Here is a 20,029-nt window from a genome sequence, read left to right as displayed (position 1 = left end):
CGCACTTTAATGCCAGGTGTGAACTGACGCGCATAGAACTCTCTACTTGTGATCTGATCAACCGAGACACAAGTCAATTCCAGGTCTGGACAGGGTGCCTTCACAAGGTCAGATATCTTACCAGTAATTGAGAGATGGATGCTCCCTTAAAACCCTGGTTGGCAGAACTGGGAGCTCCTTCAGGTTTGATCTGGCAGTCTCAGTACTGAAATTAAAAAAAAAAAAAACAAACATACACAAACTTTAACAACAGCAAATGTATTTAGTCACAATAACTCAGTCCTTTCCAGAGCCATTTTGATTGGAGGACAGAGTTACTCATCTCTCCCTCAGGGCTGGGAAAGACACAGCAAAGCTTTAAAATTACAGTTGACTGATGAGAGAGACATGTTATTATGGCCTAATTACCATCTCTCCTACACATGAGAATCTCTGTATCTCTATGTAAACCCAAAGTATCCTGTTAGGACTTTAAAATGAATGTTCCATACAAGCAAGCATGTGGACCATAAGGAAAGTAGCAGTAAATGTAAACACAACAATCTCAAACCAAAGACTAAAAAAGGATAGAGAACATTTCTCCACGTGTTTGTGCTTTTATAAATGTGGTTTGAATTTCTATCTTAAGGCATGGCAGCAATAATTCATGTTTGCAAACCTTTAGAAAAGGTGCTGTTTCAGGATATTGTTTTCATCTTTCTTATCTATAAAGAGTAGTACAGCTCGCCAAGACTAAACTTGAGCTTTACTCATGTCTTGCCAACCTTCATTTATAAAAGAACGTGCAGGGCCTTTAAGTCACAGTAAGTCTTTTAAGGGGTTTGGCAACAAATCTGTTCAAAAATATCAAAGGTTCTGACAAACAGTACTACACTTCACAGTTATCCCATACTGCAGGTACACTGTACTATACTGATTCATCTTCATAGTTCAGTCAATGATCACACCATGACAGATGCAGCAGGTACAGTTCTCACCCACAGAGTCAAACTGCCAAAAATGTTAAGAACAGGCTTCAAGTGTCATAACAAACACAGCTACTGGCCATGTTATCTGTACAGACAAACTGTAGTGTTTGTCACTGTCAAGGTCGCTGATTGTGAGCTATAGGTCACTCCAACATCATGTAGGAGGGTGCACTGGGTCTACAGTTTCTGCTGGACAAAAAGGGCTCTGGGTTGGCAGGCCAGTCCACTGGAGACCTGAACAAAAGCCATTCACAAGCACTTGGCAGCCTTTGCCTGTGTTGAAAAGTATTGTACAAGCCCCAGCACTATCAGAACACAGTCACTGGCCTCTCAAACAGAATTCAGATATGCAGATCAGACTGTATGTAGTATAAACTATGAGGACACCCTCAATTATTGCACCAGCTAAGTAATTAGCCAGGACCAGTGTGAAGGATTTTGGGGGATCCATTGGCAGAAATTGAATATAATTTTTAAAATTATGTTTTAATGAAATTGTTGTTTTTTCACAAACTTGGAATGAGCCCTTCATATTTACATAGGAAGCAGGTCCTCCTCCACAAAGCCCAATATGTTGTATTGCCATGTTTCTACAGTATGTTTCACATTATCCGAAAGCCACTGTAGGCTGTCCTACAACATGCTTGGAAAGGGAGGGGTGAGGGGATAGATGCCTCTAAATCCTAAACATGGGTCCTATAACAATAATGTCAACATAAAAGTATTGGCTGATTTAAGGTCAAAAGCCATTTGACCTTGAGTTGCCTTTTATGAACATCAATTGAACTCTAATGGAATTTAACAGCCGCTAACATGGTTGGACCAAACCATAATGATCCAGTTATGTGAACCAGCTTACTAAACAAAAACAAAGGTGAGCCACAGCAAGGGCAGAGGCACTTGAATCACTCTTCCCTGTAGCTGCTTCTCCTAGGTTGACTGGGTTTTGCTGCCACGGCACCTCGCTGTGTGTTTGATGGCATATACATTTTATGGGGAGCTGGGGCCTGGCGTTGTCGGGGTGATCTACTCTGCAGCCGTGCAGCCCTGTCAGCAATCTGGAATTCATTACTACGTCTGTTATCTCCCCACAGCCTGCAGCATGGGGGCAATTCCTACAGCCAGTACAGCCCAGCCCAGTGCAGCCTACTCAGTGTGGGAGAGATAATACTCATGTGTCAGCTATTCCATGGGGCTGAGACGTGGTGGCTGTGGAGGGAGCACAATGAAAGAGCCTGTTGCTGTGAATGAACCACTAAGTATAGAGAGGCTACACCTGCAAATAGAACTGAGAACTAAAACTGTCTGGGTGTAATGTTTTTTCATGTGGATACAATTAGAACACAACTGACATTGTGTTAATCAAAGTTAATTTAAAATTACAAGCTGTTAACATATAGTGCCCCAGACAAATGTCTGAGGCTCACTGTCAAAGCTGATAACAACAGGAAAAATATACCCCCACAATTACTCTTGTAACTGTTAGCGATAATTAAAGACATCAATCAATACAGTGATTTCCTATGTTTTCCACAATCCATTTTCTCAACCCCCAGAGAACAGGTGTAACAATCAGCTGTGGACTATACCTGCAGGTGGCGAGAGCAACTGCAATAATGTGTGAATCATTATGGTAAGAACAATATGCAATGCAATATTAACATACCAAAGAGAATTAAGATACACTGCAAGTGCAAAGTAAAACCTGATGGTGCATTAATTCAATGCACAGCAGGGGACTGGCCCACACCACCACAATAACATGACTGCAGTGAGTCCTCCTGACGCCAAGTTGTCTACCATTGGACAGTGGGTCTGGCTCATCCCTCTTAGGGAGGAGGAGGTCTCCCTAACTCCTCAACAGCTAATCTCACTGCTCCAGGGCCCTTTGCTGATACAGTGTAGAGGAGACACATTTATATTATATGCTTTATGAGGGGATTTACTGAGCCTGTTCTTTCAAAGAAGAAGAAATAAAGGACCTCACTGACAGAAATGAGAAATACTGCCACTGGGGGGTGGGGTGGATGCACCAGTACAATAACAGTGTTAGATACTGGATACTGAAGTGCCGTGCTAAAGTTTGAGCACCTTTATTTTGCCATTTTCTTTGCACTCCTCCAAAGAAGGAAACATATATTTATATATATGTATATGTGTATATAACTGTTGTAGCTCGAATGCTCTATGTGCCTTCCAACTGAATAGAGACTATAATCAGAGTGACCAGGAGAAAACAGCATCTGTGCAAATAAGAAAAACAGTGTGATTTGGACAAACTCCCATTTTCCCTGATTCTACCAGATTTGTTGGCAGGTTGTCTTTTATTGTACTTTCAGAGTCAGAACAAAGTACAGCCCATCCCCACAGCTACATGAACTTAAAGTTCAAACTGCATGCTACACTTCAGGGTAAAGTAGTTTTAAATCAAACACAAAGCCACTAAAGCTGTAATAAATAATAATTAACACTTATCGGGTCAATTGCACAAGTAGATGTAGCCAAGTTTCACTTTTTGTTTTTTGTGCAAGAGAATAAAGGCAGTGGCTGACAAGAAGTCAAACTGCATTTTCAGCATTGCATGTATCACCATTCAAACCAAACACGTGTAATTCCTTACAGAGCACAAATCTTTGTGTTCACATAATGAACAGGGAGAGGCCTTTAGAGGCAAAGCACAGGGACAACACACAGGTTGTGCTGCTTCAACCTGTTCAGTCGCTCACTCAGAGCAGTGTTTACAAATGGCAGCCAATGCCCTTCAATCCTATGGTTAGCAAAAAAAACAACCAACGTACCTTATCAGCAGGTCAAGCTTCTGAGAGCGAGGCCCACTATGAAAACATTATCTCCACTAGTGAACAGATTATGGAGGTGTAGTACAGAATCTCCCATCAGTATCACTGACCAAATCATGTACACTATGCCCATGTATTTGTGCAAGTGTCATAAGGGCTGTTGTCGTCAAGTGTTCTGACATTTATGAAGAGATGATGCAATCACAACATGTGTGAAAGGCCTGCCTCTGTAACTGTTTGTTGAAACTGTAAACACGCTGCATCTGCCTGTCTGCCGTCACAGGCAAGTGTGTGACAAAAGAACAAGTGTTCTGACTTTAAAGGCAACCTTTGGACCATGTGGATATCAGCGAGCCAGCAGGGGTTCAGTTCAATATCACCAGAACAAAATCGAGGGAATTATTAACTGAGGGAAGTCCAGTGTAAAAGAAAATCTGAGCCTGTCAAGTTGAGCATTAACTAGCTCTACACTGCTATTATTTATACAGTGATTACTAACCAAACAGCTTGACAAGTCAAACCCGCTCCCTTGTCAGAATACAGCAACACACAGATTGCTGCACACTCTAATTCATTAACATGTTTATGGATGGATACATGTAACTCTTAAAAAGAGAAAGACAAAACCACTGGGTCTGCATATTGTTCCCTGGTAAAATCTCCTGTATGGCTGTAAGTCAACTTGATGTGACCAGTACCTTTTAGGTAGGTCTACCTAAAAGGTACTGGTTCTGTATTTATCTCATTAACGGCTTTTACGATATAATGTTGATAACGTCTTACCTGGTGTAATCTCCTTTAGCCTCCTTAAAAAGGGAAAATAATGCAGTTAGTAAAAAAGCAGTATAAGAAAATACAACACTAAATTAACCAGAATGCTAATGTTAGCTACCTGCACAACTGCATAAAGATAACGCTACACGACTAAACGTCAACACATTTATTTTTTTCAAATGATAAATAAAGCCTTGAAGCACATGCTCATTTTAGACGGCAGTGCAAATATAAAAGGGCTAGTTTCTTTCACAATAGCTCCGAGCAAAGCAACCTCTAGAGACAACTGTTTTCAAATGTTGCGTGCCCCCGACCGTCTTCATTCACATTTGGGGTGAATGACAAAATTACAGTCTGGAAAGCCTGCGACAAACTCTTTCTTACCTGCAATGCGAATGCGGCTAACTTGAAAACATTTTCACTCTCGACTTCGATGGTCTCCTGTTGTAGAAAAATGTTCAAATTAGCATGTTTTTAAGGAAACCTCCACACACACAAAGTGCTGCCTGTCCGAAACACTTGACTTGAGAGAAAATCTTCCCGTCCCGTACCTCGGTCCCACCGTTACCGACTGAACCACTGCCGCAGAAAGAATACGGTGATTATAACTGTCCGAGAAACGTTAAGTAGTTTTGTTTTTCAGCACCTGAGTTGTCGCGACATTTTCTACAAACGACAAAACACACACTGGCGCATAGAAAGCCTAGTTGAAGGTCCCGCCTGAGATTAGAGCCCTCATCCGTAAAGTGGTACGGTCCGAAAACAGGTTCAACAGTCTCCGTCTCCCATGGTGACCAGTCTGCTGTCCCCGCGAAAAAAATGCACTGCAACGTTTGATTACATGCTGCATTCACGTGCTCCTCGTACAGCTCCATGTCCTCGCTTTGCAACTACTTGCGCACTGCTCAAGTAACACACTTCTACGTTTTTTTTTTTTTGTTTTTTTTTTTTATCATCCACCAATTTAACACACCTACAAGAAGTACATCTCTGATTGTCGATATATAATTTTTTGACGTATAATTTGTTAACAAGTAAAATTGACACCAATATTGTTACTTCATTTTATTCTACATTTTAAAACTGATTACAGAAAGTATTGGTACTGCTGCAAGGCCGATGTAGAGATTTTATCCATGGACTGTTCAAGTACATCTAGAATTTCCAATAGTACTTGAAAGCACCATTCAGAGGAGCTGCTTGAGAGTGAGAGATACTGAGGTGTTGTAAACATGTAAATGTTGTGGGTACACAATGTTTAAATGAATTACAGAGACACATATTATGACAATAAATAAAATGTTATAAATAAAGTGTTATTACTGTGATGAATGCACAACAATTCGCTGTAAAGATAAAGGAGTTTTAAGTCTTTAATATAGACACAGCTACAAAGTTCTCAACAAGGTTAATCCTGTCTGAACAACAATGCATTATATAGCAACATACTGAGAATGTGACAATTTGACCATCAGCTTCAAGCTGAATGAAATCTGTTTTTCATGGGTCTTTGGTATTAACCAGTAAGAACGATAGATGATTGATAGTCACATTAGGCATTTTCTCATAAAGCAATCAACTTTTTTCAATTTTCTGCTATTTGGAACTAAATCTATCTATCTGGAACTAAAGGACATGCCAAATTTGGTTATGAGATGCAAAAAATATTTATAAGACATGCTTTCAGAAATAAATGCTTCAAAACACTTACATTAAACACTAAGGCTTTGGCATTCAGGAAGAACAGCTCCACTGTTGTGTTCTCTTTCAGGAAGGTGATCTTCTCGATATAAAACCTGTGAAGAATTTATCAGCAAGGGTCACTTGAAATTAAATGTCAATGCATTTGTTTCTAGTGTTTCAGTATTATCCACCAGACTTTTTCATGTGCAGTATACTGTAGTAAGGAGGTCACACAGCAGGACTTAAACTGTGTTCCATCACTGCCACCTGCTGACCAGAACAAGTCCTTGAGGCTATTCCTCACATCTCAGTCCTAAATGTAAAACGCTTAGATTTTCAATAGTACAGGATGATGTGCCTGAGAAAACACACCCGTATTCTACATTTGGCAAGCTTTTGCAGCGAGAGCACTCACCTCACATGGAACTTGAGTTCCAAAGGCCCCGAAGTCTTGGAGAAGTCATGATCAAGGACTTTACGATCCAGCTGGAGCCAGTTATTCTGGCCACTGAGCAGGAATAAAAGAATAAATCACATGTTCTTCTTTTCTTTTCCTCTTTTAAGGCTTCTATCTCCCTTTGTAAACAAGGATTGGTTCCAATTCAACCAATCACTTTAATTAAAATACACACACACACACACACACTACTAGGACATTGCAGTTTTTTGTCTTTTCAATCTTGAAAAAAGAAGATTTTTGAAATAAATCTTTCAACAATGACCTTAATGATAGATAATGCTCCATCCATCTTGTGTTCACAGGTGTGGGATCATTACTCTCCCATGGGAGTGTCTCTCACCGTGACATGTGTATAATCTGTCATATTATATTTCACAAATACATAAGAGGAAGAGAAAAAGAGAAAAAAAGGAAGGGAAAAAATGCTAGAGGTAAAAATAAATAAACAAGTCAGTCATCACAAACACATGATCAAATCTATTTACAAGATTATTTACCAAAAATTTAAATCTTCTGAATTAAAATTATGCAGTTGTATGAGCTGTTTGTATCTTACAGAGGTGCATAAAATCCCAAAGCTCCTTAGAGCAAAACATGCTTTTATTATTTTATTATCCCCCCTTTGGGGGATAATGTTTGCAAATTGCAAACAGACAGGAAATAGATTCAGTCGTGTTTGTGATGACTCACTTGTTTATATAGTTTTTCCTCTTTCTCTTTCTTTTTTCTCTTCCTTTCATGTGAAATATAATATGACAGACTATACACGTCACAGGCACTCCCATGGGAGAGTAATTGTCCCACACCTGTGTACACAAGATGGGCAGAGCATGATCTATTTAAGGTCATTGTTGTAAGACTTCTTTAAAAATGCTCTGAGGGACCAAAATGTTAGTAAGATCAATAAACTGTGAGACTGAGCAGGAGCAGTGGGCAGGATCTTCTGAAGCAACACTTTCCAACGCATCTGCATTTGAGACAGTGTGATGTCCGACTATTCCCCTCGAAAATAACTTTTTTTTTGTCTTTAAAATGTCTCTTAAATTTTGGAAATGTACTTACGTGTCATCTATGAAGCACAATCCAAAATATTCTTTCTCCTTCAGGTTAAAATGTGAGGCCACCAGATCTAACAGCTCACGGGACAACAGCTTGGGCTGGAGAGTTTAGATTCAAACACAGGAATTGAGTTTAGATCATTTGTACACTAACTAAAATGTGATGTGATTGAAACACAATGACGAATGACAGAGGGGTGTAAACAAGTGTACACAGAAGTGTGACCGAATTCCATTACTGGTCCACAGAACATCTGACTGAGACACAAATGAAACAGATGAAACAGATGAAACTACCTGCACCAGCAGCTCCAGATTCCTGCCATCGAGGAGGTGAACCTGACAAAGACGGCCTTCAGTCATCTAGAGGGAAAAAAAGACCACATAAGACATGTCATGTCAATGCATGCAAGATTCAAAGCGCACAGTCTCCACCTCTACCTGTGCCCCATCCACACACAGCTGTCCTTCCACTGTTTTAGCCTAGGGATAAAATTGCTGCGTCTTTTTTTGCGAGTGGAACAGTAACTCACCTCAATGTCATGTTTGTCTTTGTGCTGAATGAATAGGTAAGAAGAGCCATGAGGAAAGTGTCCATATGGGACCCATGCTCCAAAAGATCAAAGTCATTGCAAAATCATCATCCTTATTTTGTGTTAAAAAAAAAAGTGAAACAGAGATATTTCAGCCATAAATCAGCTCTTTATAAGCGCACCATGAATTATAAACAAAGAGTCTGAGGTTCTTTTCTCATCAGGTCTCATATGCACAATTGTCTTTTGTGCCCACATATCCTTCCTCTGCATCAACACTGGTCTAATGAAAATCCCTGAAATGTCATCATCCCACGTTTTTCCTCTCCTGCAAAGCAGGCAAACTACAAGACAATGAAGTCCTGCTGTATAGTTTAATTGAATTTCCACTCTATTGTTTAAGGTGAACAGTTTTAAGAAGTCAGTCTACTGCAGTCAGCAGAACTGCCTTTCATACAGGACAACAGAAATATTGTTCTGTGGTGATGAATAATTAATTAGCTGTACAAATTCGCATGATACTCTGTTTATATAATCTACTAATTAAAGCCACAATGTGAATTTAAAAATTCCTGACTTCGCTGCCTACTAGTGGTGACATCAAACAGACACTGTGGCAGACAGCAATGCACCCTGAGACCCCTGTGTGGGAAGAAAAAACATAGACAGCACCAATTTTCATAAGGGTTGTTTCAGTTTTCCACCTACAAAAATGTAGAGAGGTTTGTTAGAATAACTTGACAAATGCTGTCATCATATTAACATCTAATACAAAGTGCCTTTAATTAATTAAAAGTATGCCTGAATTAAAAGTAGCTGGGAGTTTAGTACCAAGTCAGAAAAAGCACCTTCCTCATGCTCCAAGAAAGATGCTTTCTAATCCCATCATTCTGTGAACCTACATTGTTGAGATTGCAGTCGTACCAGCAGTATGTTATTGTTGTATGATCTCCGAAACACTAAGCAGAATCTCATTGCCAAGAGCATGTGTTCGTTTTTACTTGATGCTATTTGTTGCCCAGGAATGTGTCCCGGACGCCTTTTATTTCTGCAACTTCAATGAAAAACATGTGGCATCCAACTGCTTGGCCTCTGTGGTGGAAAGTGAGGGTCATGTTGACGTCCAGTGCAACCACAGGGTGGGAAGACACTTTTCTGGCACAGTGTTAAACTTAAGTCTACCAGGACACATTGTTCTCGGCACCACACCACGTTGCACTTTTCTACTGTACGAGCTACTTTTCTAGTTTGTTGTTTTTCAACGCCCTGGACCTCAGTGAGATTTACAGCTCTGTGGGCAGAACTTAATACTCAACAAAGGCTTTCATTTGCAGTCACGCAAACTTGGTAATACGCTATCATTTGCTCTGAATCCCTGGATTTCAAAGCCATACCCACTCCTTCTACTGTATGTCCAAGTATGATGTGAGCTGCACAGCAGGAACTTTTTAAAGCTCCGTATCTCAGTGGTCCAGAAGAGGCAAGAATCTTCACTGACGAAAACACGAAAAATAAAGAACTAACCTCAATGAAAACAACACCTTCATGTGACTTGAAAAATGTTTGTTAATCACTTACAGTAATTTCCATTGTTTAATCAGGGATTAATCACTATAGTAACCCTTTCTTGAATTGTTGTGGCCCTCCGGGGCACAATCCTTACCAAGAGCCTATCTATCAATGCTGCATTGTTGTTAGCCAGTGACATCAAAAAATGGAGAAGTGGACAAAGGCCTTTAGTTAACAGTATGATTTCAAGCTCACAGACAGCCATTGAATTGTAGATTGACCTGAAAAATCTGCGCATGTGACTCAAAATCCTTTATCTCTACGTCTTTTCTCCCTGTCACTGCGTAACCAGTTTCAAAAGACTTTATAAAAGGTCGAATGCATTGTTAAAAACACTCCCTGTAGTATATATCCCTAGTATATTCACAAAAGCATTGTAACAAAAATAGCACTAAACATTTTAAAGACAGTTTTATCCTGACAGAGACTTTTCTCAGTCCAGCTGAAGAGAGGGCAGGGGCTTCAGAGCGAGGTCTTCTGTGATAAAAAGAGAGGTAACAACTGTGTCAGGGAGGTCATCCCCCTGCAGCCCTATCATTACAGGCAGGGAGCCCCATGGCGCTCTCTTCTCATGACCTTCAGCCACCGACCTGCTCAGGCTGAGCTGGGCCCACCCTGCAGCTTTGATCAGGTCTACAACCTTCAACCACTTCACCCATTGACCCTGAGTAAACACAAACTCGGCTGAGTAGTAACAGCACACACAGTGGTGGAAAGTAACTAATTACATTTACTTAAATGCTGCACTTAACTACAATTTTGAGGTACTTTACTCAAGTTTTTCCTTTTTATACTACTTTATAATTCTACTCTGCCACATTTCAGATGGACATATTACACTATTTAGTCCACCATGTATATGTAAAATTTTTATATTAAGATTTAAAATTAAAAAACATATGATCACTTTATAAAACATACTGCATTGTTATTGTACAGCTCCAACCCAAACAACTACGACATCAAAATATGCCTTACATGTTAAATCGATAAAAAAAGATACAATTATATATTATATGACACACACAGGAGCAGTTTACCATAGTGAGTACTTAAAGTGTACTTTAAGTACATTTTGTTGCTGATACCTCTGTACTTTTACTTGGGTAACAATCTGAGGGCAGGATTTTCACTTACTTTTTATAGAGTGCTATACTTCAACTCCAGTAAATGTGTGATTCTGAGCGGAAAGAACAACGCTCCGGTATAAATTAAAGGGACCTGATACTTGTGTGTTATTCTGAGAAGCCTTTTAAAGCAAAAACAAGAAACTCAGAGAGTTGTTTCAAGAGTGTCAGGTGTCCTGTGCACAAGGTGTCGAAGAGGGAAATTTGTGTTGGCATACATGACTCATGAAACCGAGAGTAGAAGACTTATTGCAGAATTCGTGAGGTAACGGTTATGTAAAACATCCTCAAGCAGTAAGTATGAACTGCCATCTGACTCAAAATCCATTTTCACATGACAGTATGCTGGGAAAAAGCAAAAAAAAAAGCACAAAAAAGACAAACAGGATCACTTTCAAGTTTTCACAGAGAGCACGTTAGGAGGATGTGTTAACCATATAGACAGTGCTCAGGTGTTCCAGCAACAATGCATTTCAAAGACTACTTTGAAAGCTCTCCTCTTCAGCCAGACAGTGAGATCAAACAGCTGGTCATGCTGCTTTCTAATGACTACCATATGTGCGGGGAGAGAGACCCTTGTTTAAAAGAAGAAGAAAAAAAAAAAAGGCTTTGTGACTCACCAAGAGGCAACCTGCGCTTCCTCACAGTCACACAAATAAACACAAGCATACGCTAATGAGCCAAGCGAGAAAAAGTACTGACTCACTTCACTCAGAGGAAAGTTGAAGTGCGATTATAGGTAGTATAAGCCATAAAAATTCAACCAAAGAAATCCATCTGGCATCCAGTAATTAATCGCGTATGTTGTCAAGAAAGCAATATCTAAAACTCCTTTTTAATTAAATCATTTATGCTCCCACTGCTCGTGGAATTGCCATACCTGGTAGCATCTTCCAATCCTGAACCAGGCCTCTAGGAAGCGTCTGCATGGCATCAGCCTACGGTTGTACCACCTCCTCAGGGTCTGATGTGCCAGGCTCCAGATGAGCTGGCTGCCCGATGCCACCAGGTCTTCCATTCCTCGTATGATACGCACAGCCATGGCTGAGTGCCTTTTCTACCTCACAGATTCAGGACCAGGAGAAGAGATGATCTGCAGACCACTTTGTTTTGCTTCACAGTAACAAGCTGAAAGGAGCATCTACACTCCAGCACACACACACACACAGTCTACTATGTCTCCCCAGCTGATGTAATGTCAGTGAGAGTCGGCGCTCTGGAGAGGCTGGAGCAGAGCAGCGTGCCTCAGGCTTGGTCCTGGGCCCTGGTCCAAAACACTGCCTCATAGAGTGCAGGGGAGGGCAGGACAGAACCAGGAGGCCCCTGCTGCAGAGGCTCCAGCTACCCTACGCATAAACACAGTTGTATACAAACAAAATGTGCACAGAAACAAACTCCGGCTGGCCGTTTAAAGTTCAGCCTCTAAAGTCATAAATACTTTGCTCTGTGAGTCACAGTAGTTTAATGGTGAAATGTTTTGTTTAGCAGATTTTTATCCTCTCTAAAATAAAGATCACAAATACATTTAATTTTACTAAGGCCAGTGACTTCATCTTCTATTTAACTGTTTATTTTGCGGTTTTATTTCAAAGTATTTCAATTTCATTGTCTCAAATAGGGTGTGGGAACGGTCTGACACTTTGTCTGGGATGTGGGAGCAATTTCCTGATGAGACCAGACATCCCCACCCCTCATATTCTGCAGGAACACTAAAAATAATTGCTCCTCTTTGGATCAGCAGGAATGGTGGAACTGACAGGGCAAAACTAAAAGTGAAACTGCGTGGAAAAACCATTTAGAAAGGCTTTGATGTAAAAATGCAGACGTAAATACGCCTGTGACTCACTACCAGATGCCTTTCTTTTTACAGCGGCAATTAATAAACAAATGTCGCACACTAGGTCATACACCTGACTCAGGTAAACAAGGCAAAAAAGCAAAGCAGATGAGATGGAACAGCTCTCAGCAGCTACGTGTTGCAGTTCATCTGGAAACAATACCTGGCTGTTTGTTTATGTGACCCCAGTTTCCAAGAAGGCTTAAGAGTCCGCAGTCAACACGGTGCTGTTTCATTGAACACGATCAGCGTAATTGTCTCAGAGCGGGCAAACTGTGACCTCTAAATCTGTTTTAATGACACAGAGGAAGGATTCAAACCGAGGGTACTAGAAGCAGACATGGTACTGAAAATTTCCCATTAATAATTCCCCAAAACAAAGAAGGAAGCGTAAACGAGTGACGCTGTTTTCTGCCTCATCTACTATTATTGTGGAGCCCAGTGGAAAGCACTTACAGTCAGTTCCAACTCACAGAACTGTCCCAGTGTTTGTGTACTATAGTCACCCTGTAATACACAAACAAATGATAAACAAAATCACCCATCAGTCATGCACGTTGCTTGCAGCACGTATGTTTCAGTAAGTGTAGATCTGCTCCAAAGCATGCATGTTGTAAATAAACGCATCAATAATTGCACCTATACGAGCAGTGAACTGACTGCACTGAGCAGTAGCAGGCAGCTGTGACATTGGGCTTTTATAGAAAGTGGGATTATGGGCAAGTTTACGCACATCGTGATTCTGGCACAAAAAGATCCATGTACCGTACTTCTAAAGCAATAGTTCAGCTCTCTGGGATATACTTCTACTGGCCTTTTTACCATGAGTTACATAAAAAGATCAATACCACTCATAAGTCTGTGCGATAAATATGAAGCCTCACCTGACCTGTATGACTTCCCAGAATCTTGTTGTTACCACAACCTGTCATTTTTTACATTTCAGATTTTGTACAACATAAATAAACAAGTCAAAGCATCAAAAGTTGTGTCTTTAGAGGTGTTGGTAGGCGAATTTGGTATGTTCGGAAAGAGCCAGTTTATATGCTAACCAGCTGCTGGATGCTTAGCATATACTGGAGGTAGGTGGGTTATGGTTACTGTAATGAACACCATTCTAGGGAGAGAATTTAATTCCTCTCTTGTCACACTATTGATGATATAATCCCGCATTGCATGAAAAGAATGGATCTATTCTTTGGAAGGCAGGATTCATCATCAGGGACCCATCTGAAGGTATAGATGCACAGTAACCAGTTAACTATGATAAACACGGACATATGCGTGAGGCAACAGCAGCCTGGAGCAACAGCAGACAAGACAGCCAAACATATGGTGGACACAAGCCGCTGGTGATGACACACATGATCGCCACGTGTGTAAAGGAGAGCAGCATGTTCTGGTCCACATAGTATTAATATACAGGCCACAGGGTTTCAGATGCATCTGTAGCACACATTTCTGGAGTAGAAAAATGCCAACTTTCCACTTCCTTCAGATGACTTTTCTAGAAACAGCTGCCAAGTTGCCGATATGTTAAACAAGTTGCAACGGAGCAGATTGCTCTGATAGAATAAAGAAAAGGTCAGTTCATTCAGGAATATGTGAATAACATTGAATATGCACAGAAAACCTAAAATACAAAATAAATTCAGTGACTTAAAATAGTCTATTCAGTGTAGTCAGCAGTGGATAGTGGACTGTGTCTACTGAGAGCTGCACACATGCACACTTCTTGTGAAAATGCACAAGCACACACATGTACAATGCCTGCAGGCAGCAGATAATCCCAGTTGATTTCCACACTCTATACTGGAGTTTTGGTCGGGTGAAGATGCAGGAAGAGGCGACGACCTCAGCTATAAATCAATCTATGGGAGTCTACCCTCAGAGAGGACATCCCAGGGGAAAGCAGGAATTAGCTTTCTGTGCTAACTCTGAGATACGTACAATAAGCGGCCTATCTGATTCTCAAGTTTTCTCTTTACGAGTGTCCATGTCTCAATAGTCTCAAAACATAAAGCTCTGTATCCTCTTTCACTAATAATACATGCACATCATTAACATGTCATTAACTGATTTTTCTGACACCCCCAGAAGAGTATTTCTGTCCATAAAGTGAACTTCTCATATTCAGTTTTGGTTACTAACAGCTTTGTTGGAAACACCTGTATGACAGTGGACTCATTAGTTCTTCTTTTCAGAAATCCCCTCCCTGCTGTATCTGGAAATATGGCTGATGAGAGTGAAACAAAACCAAAACAATTAGCTGAAAATGTAAAAATGGGTAAAATGTTACATAAAGCAGAGGGGGGACTGCAGACTTGGGTTAAAGTTCTCTGTTCATCACAAATGACTCTATTGTACATCACACAAGGTCATGTAATCCATTGTTAATATAAAAAATCACTTATAGTAGTCTTAAACTTTGTGTATGAAATATTCAAATCAATAGGCTCAAAATGAGATCAGTTATTTATCTCCTGGATAACATCAAATGGGCATCTCCACACTCGCATGATCTCAACCCTTAAGCCAAACAAGCTGTGTTTTCCATTACAGAGTATACATGTAAAATATGTCATTTTGTTTTGGGGTAACTTGCTCCTCTGAGAAAACACCCTTTCCCTGGTTAACTCTGCATGGTTTATGTAACTGTTGTCTGCCAATCTCCACCTCTGCCTGTCTCCAGCCTGGCACCACGGCCGCAAACACCATGACCTCACAACACGGTCTGTCACCCACTCTGATGTCACCCTGGTATCACTCCATTTCTCTACACAAGTCATGTGCAGCACACAAGACCCTGCTCACTTTAAGGCTCATGCTTTTCAATCTGTTGTTATACATCCCCCCCTTAGGCAGAGTACAGTCAATTGCTGTAGAAGTGCAGCGGTGGCTGACATATTTAGTGTTCACGCTGCAGTGCCTCTTTAAAGCCAGCAGATGGGGAAATTGAGTGGCACACCACCCTTGGGAACAAAAAGAGGAGATACATTTAGTGCTGAAATTGTGTGGTAAATTATGCTGTCTGGAGGGCTTTCCTATTACCTTTATGCCAGTGCCCTGCCCTTTCTCCCAATATAAGGGTCTCATTTGACTTGTGATGCCTGGATTGAAAGTTTAATAAGAATACAGACAGGCAGGCTGTTACAATTTAGCCCTCTGCTCTGTTCAGGCCCACAAGTTCAGTATTAATAGGCCTAAATCTGTTGAGAATACAAGGCAGGGCATGATAGGGGCAGCCGCGCTGCCAAGATCATCACAGCTCCCTGTCCCCGGGCTCATTTCAACATGGGATGGCAATTACCATGTACAGTAAGTGGTAGATTAATTGTCTAAAAGGGGAAGGTCTTCAAGTGAATGTAACAGAGTCTGAGCAGGGCAGGCAAACAGCTGTCATCCACACGGGCCTACAGCTGACGAGCTATGCCACATACTGAGACTGCAGCTGACACACTGAATGGAAGACATTCTATGGAGTGTGTCTGACACACTGCATAACGCACATATGCAAGATGGTTCACTTCCACTGATAATGTCCTTGCCTCACAGGACTCTGCCTGCACACTTATCGTGGTTAAAAACGGAGCAGGTGGACACAACTGTCAGAAATCATGATACTTGATAGGAGGAAGATTTGTAGTCATACATCATATATGAATAGATCAAGTTCATAAAACATGAAAGAGGGCCATTTCTGGTCATGCATACAGTATGCCCCAGCTTTTAATGGGCCTTGCTACTGCAAGCTTCACATATGAGTTTCCTGGAAATCATGTATTCTCTGTTATCTTTCTGATGTTTATTCCCCCCTAGACACACTGCTGGCTTGTTTTTGATTTCTAGCTGTAAATAACGACAAAAGGAACTCCAGTTTTTAAGATATCTCTACCCTAAGGCCTGCAGATTTGACAACCATGCCAGTAAGTGAGAGGCTGCCATTATCCATCATGACTGAAAGTGTCACTGCATCTGTTTAAGAAACCACAAGACATCTTAATTACAGCCAATTAACACCATGTGATAAAGCTCCATTTGGCCGATGAATGGAGAGACAGAAAAGCTTTTTGTGTGTGTTTAGGCGGTACAGTCAAACCCGGCTTTGTGTGGCCAGGCAGGGGGTAGAAAAAGAAAAGAAGGCAGGGAAAGAGGAGAGGGTCTGTGGCTTCATGCTGCCACCATCCACCTATTGGCTTGTCAGTTGTGTCAGGGGATTTGGGGCCAGCTCCTCTTGCTGTATGGGACAGCGCTCAGGGGCACACCAGAGGCTACAGGCCATGGCAAACCATGTGTGTGTATAACCCAGATGCTATGAAGAGGAGGAGGTCAGACCGGGGGAAGTGTGTGGGAGGCAGAGACCACAGTGTCAGCCAGCAGCCCGGCACTGTCTGCTGCAACAAAATGTTGCCCTGAGGGACTGTGGGTGCCCAGATTTGCCCAGACATTTCTTAGAAGGAACATAAAGGGCCTGTGTCATTAGTTTTCAATATCATAGCCAAGTGATGGCAAATATGAATGGTCAATGTGGACATCTCCACAGGCGTCCAAATGAAACAAAGAGAACGCAATGTAGATGAAGCAGAGGAGGGGGAGGGGAGGACACACCACAAGTGAGGTGCGGTAATGAGCCTTGAGGCAATGGAGGCGGTGCAATTATTGCAAGGAAAAAAAAAAAGAATAATTTTAAATAGTTTGGCTTCTGAGGTGTATAAAACAAAATAATTCATTAAAATTGTATCTTAAAAGATATAAAAATATGATTTCTGAAAGAACAAGTAAACATGAAGGGGGTTTCAGATAAATATCTCAAACTTGAGGAGCCAAGTTTGAGATATATAAAAAAGCATCCAAATTTCTATGTTTTATGACTTTATAAATTATCTCTCATGCAAGAAACCATCACAGTTCTTTCATAGTTCACTGTGGATGCCAACAACACAAAGCTGTTTTCTTTCAGAGCTATCAGAGCTATATTACTCGGTCCTTGCTGAGTAAATGTACATACATTACAAGCTATGTAGGAAAAAATATAAATGAATTAAGACAATCATCTGTTCAGTTTCCACCCATAATTGTGAATGATGCTCGAGGGAGAGTCTGTGGAGAACCAGGAATAGGTTATAGTTCACATTAAGCCTCTTAATACAGTAGTTTAAGAAGCATCTTTTGATTCACCATAAAATCATGACATCCTATTAGTGGATCTTCAGTTTGATTTCTGACACTGTATTGGTATCTGATTCTAAGAACTAGGGAAATCTGACCCCTATTATCTATATTAATCTGGTTTCATCTGATACCAGAAATTGTGCCCTTAATGCATGTGAAGCCATGAACACTAAAAACCCCTGCAAGGGTTATAGCTCCCTTTGGTTTAACCAATACATTTATACAGACCGTATAGACACACTGAAGTGTCTAAATCCATTTTGCGGCTACGATCTGCAATTAGCTGGGTTCCGGCAGCTGATATCTGCATTTAGATGATGTACAGTAATGAGACCCTCTGGCTTATCGCTCTCAATCCAATTTACTAACTAGATAATCAAATCAGTTACATGGCCTTATCTGGGCAGACAACACATGCCTGAGAAATCACAAGTGTATTGTGTGCTGGAAACTGCACACTGCAAGCGAACACAGTTTACAAACACACAGCAGAACTTGTGGCTCAAATAGACATCACAAAGCAAGTGGTCTCTGAGGAACAGTGCCCCTGTCCTGTCAGTATCAAACAACCAATATAGCAGAAAACCTCTATTTTTGTCATGCTGTATAAATACAAAGGATCTCAATGGGCTGAAAGCTCTTAAAGGTTCTAGCTCTGTCAGAGCGATTTCAAGAGGTGCTGTGATTTGAAGGGAGGGGGGAGTTCACTGGGAGTCAAATGGGGATTTATAAGTAGGTAGAGCTTGTAGAGAAAAGAGCCTCAAAACTGTGCATCTGTTCCCGCTTTACTGCTGCTGGGTCTAATTCAATATTTTTACTGTTTTATCCATCGAATATTCTGAAACAGCTGCTACGCTTCAGACTGAAAACATGTCTCTTTGCTTTTCAATATTTAATTGGTTAGAAAAGACACAACATGAACAAATTAAGTTTTTAACAGCACAAATATTCTCAGAGTTGCTGTGGAGAAAGAGAAAAATCTCACTGACTGACCTCAAATAGCAAAGCCAAAGATCACAGTTATTATGGTAATGTAACAGACACAGATGAGGAAAAAGAGGCAAAGGAATATTTTTTTCTATAAAAAATGCATCAAATTCATATATTCAGAATGAGAGGTATGGCTTGCAGTGGTGAACCTAAAGAGAATTATCACCTGATGCTGCAGTTCCCTTCATTGTAGAATTTCTCAGCTCATCATATTTTGGTTTTAAGGCCCACAATTTTAATGATATCTAGACATCAGCCAGATAATTTCATCAGGGGTTGGTGGAGATCAAAACAGAGCTAAAAGTAAAGTGAATATTGGACTTGGAAACACAACTCCAAAAAATGTCTGAATAAATATGTACATAGGCAACTGCTTGTTAATATATCTATGATAAAATATCATACTAATATGTCAGTGTTGTCTTTACAGTGTCATGTTTTCACTTATCTCATTTCAGATTTCCAGAAAGCAGAGCGAAGTAGCATTAGATGAAAACAAGAACTATTGTTATCTTCTGAAAGTGAAAAGTTGCATACAGTTTTCTGTTACGTACTGTCTAACCACTGGTTCACATTTTCTGATAATAGTGGCAGCCTTACTGTAATTTGAGGCTGTCTCCATCCAGATCAGTTACCCAGATGCTGTGTAAAAGCTGTATCTGGGTGGAATTAGTATTACCAGGGGGATGCCTGTAATTTCATTTTTGCCAACCACACAGATCATCAGTCATCTGGACAGTTAAATAAATTACAAGGGTTCCATGCTAATGAAGGGACGTGCCACATAATGTCAAACAGTGTGGTGATAACGGCTTCAGGGCTTCACCTGGCTTCATATCAGCTAAGTTCAATCAAAATAGAAATTTGCAAAGCAACCAAAGTAAATATTATTGATTTTTGCAACACTCTAAATTCCTCCAACTGTCAATATAATTTGACCAGTCATTTAGTCTATAAAAAGTAAGAACATATTTAAAAAATTTCCACAGTTTCCCATGGTCCAAGGTAACATCTTGAAATTATGTGTTTTGTCTGACCAGTAGTCCATAAACCGGATATA

The 20,029-nt window shown here is 40.6% G+C and overlaps 1 protein-coding gene across 3 annotated transcripts in view; it reads right to left on the bottom strand.

Annotated features, from left to right (window-relative positions):
* The window catches only part of frmd4ba (FERM domain containing 4Ba), a 42,248-nt gene that overhangs the window by 15,006 nt on the left and 7,213 nt on the right, over positions 1-20,029 (bottom strand). For all 3 annotated transcript variants that reach the window (XM_041033760.1, XM_041033762.1, XM_041033763.1), the window contains exons 2-8: positions 8,039-8,104; positions 7,746-7,840; positions 6,639-6,731; positions 6,252-6,336; positions 4,925-4,981; positions 4,550-4,572; positions 122-205 (exon numbers count right to left, since the gene is read on the bottom strand). In XM_041033760.1, the coding sequence (XP_040889694.1) occupies positions 122-205; positions 4,550-4,572; positions 4,925-4,981; positions 6,252-6,336; positions 6,639-6,731; positions 7,746-7,840; positions 8,039-8,104 (503 nt within the window). The remainder of the gene's footprint in view (positions 1-121; positions 206-4,549; positions 4,573-4,924; positions 4,982-6,251; positions 6,337-6,638; positions 6,732-7,745; positions 7,841-8,038; positions 8,105-20,029) is intronic.

Source organism: Toxotes jaculatrix, chromosome 3 (assembly GCF_017976425.1).
Source record: "Toxotes jaculatrix isolate fToxJac2 chromosome 3, fToxJac2.pri, whole genome shotgun sequence".
Classification (NCBI taxonomy): domain Eukaryota; kingdom Metazoa; phylum Chordata; class Actinopteri; family Toxotidae; genus Toxotes; species Toxotes jaculatrix.
This window is presented reverse-complemented; position numbering and strand designations above follow the sequence as displayed.